Source organism: Pipra filicauda, unplaced genomic scaffold (genome assembly GCF_003945595.2).
Source record: "Pipra filicauda isolate LSUMZ 115617 unplaced genomic scaffold, ASM394559v2 scaffold190_size1978887_pilon, whole genome shotgun sequence".
Lineage (NCBI taxonomy): Eukaryota > Metazoa > Chordata > Aves > Passeriformes > Pipridae > Pipra > Pipra filicauda.
Genome location: NW_024104299.1, coordinates 1195786 through 1205335, shown reverse-complemented (window position 1 = coordinate 1205335; position 9550 = coordinate 1195786). Strand labels below are relative to the sequence as shown.

The 9550-nt window shown below is 41.6% G+C and overlaps 1 protein-coding gene across 1 annotated transcript; it reads left to right on the top strand.

Moving 5' to 3' along the window:
• Positions 1-206: 206 nt before the first annotated feature.
• On the top strand, positions 207-8019 carry ANKRD1 (ankyrin repeat domain 1). Its single transcript, XM_027717881.2, has 9 exons — positions 207-236; positions 1677-1856; positions 3649-3786; positions 3877-3984; positions 4650-4748; positions 5887-5985; positions 6130-6228; positions 6394-6492; positions 7704-8019. The coding sequence occupies exons 1-9, from the start codon at positions 207-209 to the stop codon at positions 7812-7814; spliced, it is 963 nt and encodes a 320-aa protein (XP_027573682.1). The 3' UTR covers positions 7815-8019.
• The last annotated feature ends 1531 nt before the right edge of the window (positions 8020-9550 follow it).

The following is a 9550-nucleotide window of genomic DNA, read 5'->3' as shown; positions in this document are numbered from 1 at the left end:
GGAATGAGCCTGAGCCTACCTCTCAGCTGGCAAGCACAAGGGGCATACTTGGATTCCCAGGTTGGAAGATTATCTCATTCAAGCACAGTTCTCCCAAAGATATATAAGCAAAGTGAGTGTGGTGGTCCCTGCAGAGCTGGTCTGAGCCCTTGGGAGTTTCAGCCATACAGGCTGTACAGGAGTACAACCTCCAAACACCAGCAAATATGACGATGATGATGAAAGTAGAAGAGCTGGTAGGTACAACCTTCCTTCATTTACTGACAATTACTTTTCTTTCTAGGCTGTCATTACACCAGGCAGAGAAAGATGGCCTTACTGGATCACTGATTTAGCAGGTTACGAGCACTGCTGTGCTCTAGGTGCAAACCCTTATATATTTTTTGTTATCCTGTTATATTTTCATTTTAAACTTTCTTTGGGAAGTGGGTTCACCACAGATACAGCTACATAGCTGTTTGGATTTTGCATCAGAGCACAGTTCACCAGGAAGAAGAGACTGACCAGATTTAGCTTGTTTATTTGCCTTTGTCCTTGATTTTAATTTTTACTTTTTTAGAAGCTAGGAATTTTATGATCACTCTAAGTAATTCCAATCTAATAAGGCACTGAGAGAAGCTATTAATGCAGAGAAACTAAAGTATTTTATAATACTAAACAAACAGTTTAGTAATAGTATTGTTTTCTAATAATATAATATACTAACAGTTCTTACAACCACTGCTGTTCATGATGTAGACGAGCCTTTGAAAAATAATGTCTAAACCAGACCACAAGTGATGGGACATGCCACTTCAGTGTTTAGACTAAGAATGTCTGATCTGTTCGAGAAACTGGAAAAACAGGAACGATACAGTAAAGCACTGCTTTTATTTTCCCAGATGACTATGTTAAGATATAACTGCCATACAGCCTAACTAGTTCATGCTGTCTTCAATTCTTTGGCATAAGTCATCTCTTTGTACATACTTAATTGGGCATCAGAAATATTTCTGAAAGCTATTGAAAGCTGTACTGCTGCACAGCACCACAAAGCTTCTGTGCGGGAACATCCTTTTCCCATTCTCTTATAAATGAGACTTTGGTACTCACAGTGACGGGTAAAACCAGCCTTGAAATTATTCAACAACCTGATTTAACTGCATGGGATGTGTTTCAATAGAGCTGGAAGGTCCCAGTGGAGGAAGCCTCTCCTCCCATGCTACCTGCTTAGTTCCCGTACTCAACACTCGCAGGGTGAGAGTGGCTGGTTGGGGTGGCTCTTTCCACCACAGCCTTTTAGGGCCTTCTGGTTAGTCTGACACAGGCTGGCAAGTGAACAAACAAGAAGACCCTGAACAAAAAGGATGCTCTTCCCAACCCTCTGGCTTTTGTCAATATAGCAGCACCTCAGCTGCAGCCAGGCAGGGAGTTAGACTGTGAGTTGGCCTCATGGATCTGGATCCAAGGTGGATGTCAAGGGTGGGTTGCTGTGTGGATGGGGGAAGTCTGCCCTTGGGCGAGATTGGTGTAGCCATTTGCACACACAGCTAACCCAGGCACAGGTGGAATGATGTCTGCACTCAGTCCGTCCCACACAGGACAGGAACAAGGTCCACCCTAGGGAATCCATCCCAGGTGATGACCACTGCAGTCATGACACTGCTGATTATATTATGCCATGTTTGCATTTACAGGTGACTGGGAAGAAAGCGGATGATAAAGAGACTGGCAGCTTCCTCCCTGAGGACTTCAAAAATGGGGAGTATGAAGCTGCTGTGAGATTAGAGAAGCAGGATGACCTAAAGACAGTCTCTGAGCACTCACTGACCCGAGGTGATCTGGCTTACGAGAAGGAGAAAAACCTAGAAGCAGAGGTAGGCTCTTGGGTTTTCTGCTTGGATTTTTGTGTGTGCATTTCCTGCTGCAGTCCTTGAAGTTTTGCCTCTTTCTAAGTTAGAAATACGTGCATGTGAGCTGGATAACCCTTGGAAGATCTCCACCAAAGGAGGTTGGTCTAAAGTACACTGAACACCATGGAGATCTGCTGACTTCTGTAGCCTATGGCTGCAGGCAGAAATGCTTTGAGGCAGAACCCAAACCATCCCCTATAATGTCTGACTGAAACTGTAGGGGTTCCCTCTTGCCTAGAGTCACCTGGTGCCAGCTGTCAGTAAGGGGGAGCAATCAGAGCCAGTTAGCCACCTTCAGCTTCCACATCTAATGACTGCTACCAAAAATAACTAACCCACAAAAGACATAAGAGTGCATTTCTGAAGCCAGAAGTCTTATTTACCATGAAAATGTTCTTTTTATGAAAACATGGTATTACACTTTATGCTTACTAGCACATTTGGGAAGAACAATTACAAATGAAAGTGATACGGGTCTACAGAAAAATACCATTTTCTATTCCTGGAGCATGACAATTCTCCCCATATTCCTAAGAACTGATGCTTTTTTCCCCCAAAACACATCTTGAATTCTGTGGTGAATAAGGAACGAACTGGTCTAAAAATTTAAAGTGATTTGGAAATGAAAAAGTTTAACTAGCAGGGGAAACAAGACTTTTTTCTGAAAAACGAAGAGTGGGAAACCGAGTCTCAGAAATATTAGAATAAACACTACTACTTAACCTTCAACAGAGACATCATTTCTTGCTATAGAGGCTTTTTGAGTTCCTCCAAAACTGGGTCCTAAGAACTTTCTGGGTCTCCAGTTGATCCACAGTCCACTCAGTATAATTATTTTCTATAAGGTCAATGATCTACAGATCAAACCCTAAATGGAGAGAACAATAAAAAGAAAGGGTGGAAATAGCCTGAATAAGAATTCAGTTGACAAAACTGTATTCTATATGACAGGTTATCATCAAGGTATTTACTCTTAATGACACCATGAATCTGTCATCTGTATTGACCCTGAGTTACCCCTTGTTTGTGAATTCCCCTTCTGAAGTCAAGGACACCTCATGGGATCTCAGTTCAGGCAACACATTTTCCCTTGATATTAGCAGTGCTCCATACTGACTTCATACCTGGATGCTTTTTACAAGCAGGCTTGAAGAAATCTTAAACATTTATTGAACTGCCCATCAAGGACACTGAGGACATTCTTTGTAGCTTACCAAAATAAAACACTTGCTGACTGAAATGCTAAGATCGGTCTAAACCTTGTTCTTTATTTAAGGGTATGTTTTTAAGCAAAGAGAATTAAGTTCCAATAAATTAGGGGATGCATCATAAAAGTGGTTGAAGAAAAAATGTTTGGTGGAAGTCAGCTAAAACTGCAGGAGTTTCCCAGCTCTGATAAGCTGCACATGAGATGTTTTAAATTTTTGTGCCAGAAGGGACTGCAGTGCTGCTCTGACTCCTGGCCTAAATTCACGCTCTCTAGCCCACAACATATGGCTGAAGTAGAAGCTAGGAAGAGGTCCAATGGAATATGAAAAACTATAGATGACAAAGAATTTCTCACACACTTAGTAACTTATTCCAATGGTCAATTAGCCCTCTCTGCAAATAATAATATTAAAAAAAGACAGCTTATTTCAAAGTTCATACAGTCTTAATGGAATGCAGCTGAATAGTAACACGCTGTCCTGCCACTTTGAAAAGGAAGAGGTGGTCACACTCAGCTCAACTTGCTGGCTTCCCTGATTTGTTTCAGTTGAAGAAAAAGAAATTAGAGGCAAGGACAAAACTTGAAAACTTGGAGGATCTTGAAAAAATTATTCAGCTGAAGAAGAAGAAAAAATGCAAGAAAGTGAAAGTGCCCATTTTAAAGGAACCTGAACCAGAAGTTATTGTAAGTTACTTCAAAGCACCTTATTCTGGATAAAGCAGTAGTGGGTGTTTGTGCCACACACGTTTATGCCCTCTATATTCTTTCCATCAGACAGGACCTGTGGATATACCCACGTTCTTTAAAGCTGCGCTGGAGAATAAGTTGCCAGTAATTGAAAAATACCTGTCAGACAAAGGGGATCCAAATGTCTGTGATGAGGTACAATCTTCCTTCCTAATGCAAAGCCTGCTACAGAAGAGGGGTTATAACAGAACAGACATAACTTTTACCACAAAGTTTTGTAGCTTCCACCCTTATGAGGAGGAAAAAGGGAGGGGGGGAGGAAATAAATGCTAGAATTTTTGTACATCAAGTTTTCTAGTGATTAACAGGCCACTGAGACCCTTCAAAATCATATTACTTCAAAAGAGTCTTTATATTTAAAAGAAAGTGGTTGGTGCCCAGAAAACCCTGATTTTCAGTAGTAGGTGATCTTCCAAAGCTACAGATGAGGAGGTAAGAAATTTGTCTGCAGAAAGACAGAAATAAGTGATGCTGCCTGCCCTCACATTCCATAATGCATAAGCTGCATTGACAAAATACAGTATAGCATGTTGGATGGGGAACTCAACAGGCATCATATTAAATTTGAATGCCATACTGCAGATACTTCTCACATCCTTTAAAATGCTGAGTAGGCAGCCCTCAGCTATCAGGTTGCTATTAATATTTAGCAGATTTCAGGTTTCAAAAGTATAAGCTGTTAAAAATGAATCAGCACAGAGTATGTATTTGCCATCATCCTAGGGAGAAGGGGAGAAAAGATTTTAAACATATGCTTGTGCGATACATAATGTCTGACTTTGCACTGTTTCAATTGCCAGTACAAACGCACTGCGTTGCACAGGGCATGCTCTGAAGGACATCTAGAGGTGGTGAAAAAGTTGGTGGAAGCTGGAGCCCGGCTTGAACAGAAAGACATGGTATGCACATCCACTCACACCTTTCCAAAAACTGCTTGTTGTTTTATAAGTGCCAGGAGAAGCACTTATAGAAGTGCTTCTTACAGAGAAGGAGTATTAAAAGGCCTTACAATGTCTTGTAAGTTTATCCTTAAAATAACACTTCTGAGAAGAGGTCTCACTTTTGAGGAGGGGCTGTCTGCCTTGCTTTGCCAAAATGGTTGCTGGAAAACACAGGAAGCAGAGAAACACGCTGGCCAGTCGAGTGCCACAAACAGTAAAGCCTAACTTAGGGTAAGAGAGCTGAGGTCAGGCTACCACTTCAGCCTGCTAGCAGGTGCTGGAGATACCGCTGTCCCACACATGCATCCAGGGCTCACTGTGATGTGCACATTCTCCACCAGGATTTCAAGGCAGGCTCGGGAGAGTCCCCTGCTCCTGTGGAATGCCAGCCACAAGGGTTCCTGGGTATCAACAGCTTCTGCAGCTGTTCTTTTGCTTCTCCACTCCTAGCTCTTTGTCCCTTTGCGGAACAGTTGGCACTGGCCAGCCTTGCTTCCCCAGCAGTGCTCATGTAGGCTGTGAGAAGCAGGAGGAACAACAGGAACAGTGGGACTGTCAAGGGACATTCCACTCCTTCCAGCAGAGCTCAAAGCAGAGAAATTGAATTTTGTAGAGGAAAAGGGTTCTAATTCACTTTGTGGATCTGGACAAGCTGTGGGGTTTTTGTCTGTTTTTTACAGAGAACCATTCTTTCCCTTGAGCTTAATTTTCTATGCATTTTAGAACCCAAAAGGCATTGAATAAAAAACATTAACTAGCACATACCAGCCACATACCTGGTGAAAGACAATTTTTAAGCTCACAGAATAGACAAAACACAGACAAATAGACAAATCCTCTCTCACAGCAGCGTTGCCAAGATCTCTGTCTTTAGGAGCAACATGCAGCTAGCATGAAGAGTGAGAAAATCACAGTACTGCAGAAATTAGGGCAACATAAGAAAAGCTGTTACTAGAAACAATTCAGTGATCACAGTGAAGTGCTTTAGGTTAAATTGCATAAAAATTATTTTTTATTTAGAAATTTGATCAAAATAGTTTAACTTTCTTAATATAATGATACATTAAATTCCTTTTAATTTGTTTTCCTACTGCAGCTTCAATCTACAGCTCTGCACTGGGCATGTCGGGGAGGTAGTCTGGATGTTCTGAAATTCTTACTGGACAAAGGGATAAACATAAATGCAAGAGATAAGGTATGTGCTTCTGGGACTCTGCAGCTTTTTTAATTGGACATGAAAAGCTGATCCTTACTCCTAGTAGATAATTTTTGGCAGCTGTTTTTGAAGCAGCTTTTACCTGTTCCATGCCACTGACAGCTTCCTCTCCTCCCCCCTCAGCTGCTCAGCACCCCTTTGCACGTGGCTGTGAGAACAGGGCGATACGACTGTGGGGAACATCTCATTGCCTGTGAAGCAGATCTCAACGCCAGGGACAGAGTAAGTACCAGCAACCTCTTACCTGTCAGCTACCAGGTGGCATCAAGCTGCTGACTGCCTTGATAGTTCCACTTGCCTGTAAAAATCCCTGACTGTGTAGCTGGGGCTGGACTGTGCTGCTGGACTGGCAGGACTGACGTTGTGGTCCATGTCTCGTGTCTCTAGGAAGGAGACACTCCAATGCACGACGCCGTGAGGCTGAACCGCTACAAAATGATCCGGCTTCTGATTCTGCACGGAGCAGATTTAACTCTAAAGAACTGCGTAAGTAATAGCACAAAAATGAAGCAATTCAAAATGCTTTAAAATAAGTTTCCCTTCAGAGCAGTTCCATAGGCTTCAAGGCTGGGAGAAACTACTGTGAATAGACTTAATTAGATCACTTCAGAGCTAATTAAAGCAGAGCTGCGGCAGGGAAAGTGAAACTTGGGGGAGGTCAGGGAAAAAGAGAAAAACCTAGTACCTCTTTTAAAACTAGAAAGCATCAGCTGCCACTTAAAAAGCATCACATCTTTCTAAGATTTATTTTAATTACTCATATCATACATTGAAAAGATACAATGGACAGACACTTACTCTGCACAACTCCTGGGCTTCGACCACCACTGAGACAACAAAGATCTTGGCTTGTCAAGAGAAATCTCCTTTCTGTTACGCCCACAGCTGATAGCCAGCCCCAGCACTACATCTGGATGACTGGCTGTTAACCTTACCACTGGGCAACAAATCCCTGTGGCTCAGGGGAGCTTCAAGAAGTCCCACACCTGACTCAGCTCACAGCTGCAGCAGCAGCAGTGTTGCTGGAGCTCTGTGACTACTTGTTAAAATATAGCACATCATAAACCATTTCTCCCAAATCCAAATCTAGCAGCAGTAGCATGGGGTTTGACATTGCCAGTCAATGTTTTTAAATGACAATCAATCAAAACTTCAGGGTACAAGGAAGAAAACAGTCACTGGAGCACTCTGCACTCCCTACTCTCTACCCACCTCCCTGAAGCAGGGTAGCTCCTGGCATTATCCCTCATCAGGGTATGACAATGATAGAAGATAAAGCCCTAAAGGCCAGAGACTTGCTTTCTCAGACTTTGTCTGCACACAAAAATTGGTCTTATTTAATTCCTGTGGTTCATACCCTAATTAACCAGTACAAATTCTTATCTGAATTCTGAATTAAGGAGAAAAGCATCTTATTGAGGTTTCACCTAAATATATTTCTAATCAGTTGAAACTAGAAGAAAAGTAACACCTGCATGTTCTGCTAATCACAGTATTTGCCAATATGGTTAGACTCACTGAAACGTTTTGCTCTGTAGAGCAAAAGTACTCTGACCTTAGGGAGCGAGACTAAGTCTTGAGCCTGTGTGTGCAGAGAGGTCTCACATCAGGAGATGCAGTGATGTATCTAGGAAAGAACAAGGACTCGGCAACCACTGGATGAAATTAAATCATGCTTCCTCTGCTTTTTTAACCAGCAAGGGAAAACCCCCATGGATCTTGTTCTTCAGTGGCAGAATGGCACCAAAGAGATATTCAACAGCCTGAAAAACAATTCCAAAAAGAGTGTCCATCCAGGCAAATACTGAAGAGAGAAACCAGACCACTCTCTTTTTGCTGCTTTGAAATGCTTCACTCGAACCTGGATGAAGATGCCCTTGAACACAGTATTTTTATTGAAAATATTTATGGCACTGGATTATTTGAGGTATCTTCACCGAAAACTGCAAAAAAACCCCCGCAAAGTAATTATTTTAAAAGACAGATTGAGTGTTAAAATTCCACTGGCTCTAAAATGGCTTTATTTATTTCTATTTATTATTTATTTATTTAAAAGCAATTTTTAATGATTCTTAATATTATTTAAGCTTTTTTTTTAATAGGGCTTTACATCCTAATGCAATCTTTGTCAGCAACATAAATCCTTTTATCTTAAATGGCAGTATTTCCAACCACATTAGCAACTTTCCTCAAGCCTTCCAACAGCTCTAAATAGCAAATACTTGCAATTGTTGCCTTGTCTCTGCTGAATTCTCACTATTAAAATAATCTGTGAAATGAGCGGTGATATGTGGAAGGGCAATGAAAGAAGGAACACTGAGATGCCAAGTGGATTTAAAGAAGTAGTTGAGTAATGGTGTTTACACAGGGTTTGGCAATCGTGGTTGATAAAGAGCTCGAGGACAGAGCTCCAACCATCATGTAATCATTTGGACTGGAGGATTCAGATGCCATGTTGTGAAGGTGAGAGGAGGCAGTATCAGAAATGTGAATTTTTTTTTAAGCTAGACTACTACAAAGTATGATGACTGAAGAATGCAAAATCAGATTATGTATATTTGTAAATTTGTACTGCTTTTTCTGTACATTTTGAACTGATCCATTTCAGATTAAATAAACAGAGTGGTTTCTTTTTATTTGCTTGAGTGGATGATGGAGCGGTGAACATGCATGGGGTTATTTTTTCTCTCTTTAAAGGAAGTTCACATCTTAGCCTCTGTAAAATTCTTAAAAACTTAGGGAAGAAGTCTGAGCTGCCAAGAGCAGCCAGCCCTCAAGCCACCTCCCTGCCACTGTTAGATAAATCCCATCTCTTACTTATTTTGTTTAATGGAGGCAGATATGAAAGCAAAAAGACAGTACTTGAGTAAACAGTAAAACAAAGTTACAGTTTTATTACTGGGTTTGATTAAAAAAAAATCTCATTCTCAACAAGTCAGTACTTACTATTTGGGGCACAAGACAACTCCAGTTACTCAAGCCAAGGGAGATGCCAAGTCCTGTTAGGAAAAGCAGACACTTCTCTCTTTGCTTTAGCAGAAGCAGGACAACCTTCACAATGCTGCCAGCCAGGGCATCATGTCTCATTTCATAGACTGATAGAACAATTTGGGCTGGAAGGGATCTTTAAACATCATCTAGTCCAACCCCCTGCAAAGAGCAGGGACATCTTCAACTAGATCAAATTGCTCAGAGCCCTGTTCAGCCTGACCTTGAATGTTTCCAGGGATGGGACATCTACCACCTCTCTGGGCAACCTGTGGCATGTTTAACCACCGTCATTGTAAAAAACTTATTCCTTACATCCAATCTAAATCAACCCTCTTTTACTTTAAAACCATTACCCCTTGTCCTATCACAATAGGCCTTGATAAAAATTCTGGTAAGATCTTTCTTATAAGTCCCCTTTCAGTACTGAAAGGCCCCAGTAAGGTGTTCCCGGAGCCTTCTCTACTTCAGGCTGAACTCAGCTCTCCCAGCACTTCCTCATAGGAGAAACGCTCCAGCCCTCTGATCATCTTTGTAGCCCTCTCTGGACCCACTC

Coding starts and splice junctions, on each gene's coding strand:
- ANKRD1 (XM_027717881.2), top strand. CDS start 207: ATGACGATGATGATGAAAGTAGAAGAGCTG. Junction 3,985..4,649: donor ATCCAAATGTCTGTGATGAG/GTACAATCTTCC, acceptor TTCAATTGCCAG/TACAAACGCACTGCGTTGCA. Junction 4,749..5,886: donor GGCTTGAACAGAAAGACATG/GTATGCACATCC, acceptor TTCCTACTGCAG/CTTCAATCTACAGCTCTGCA.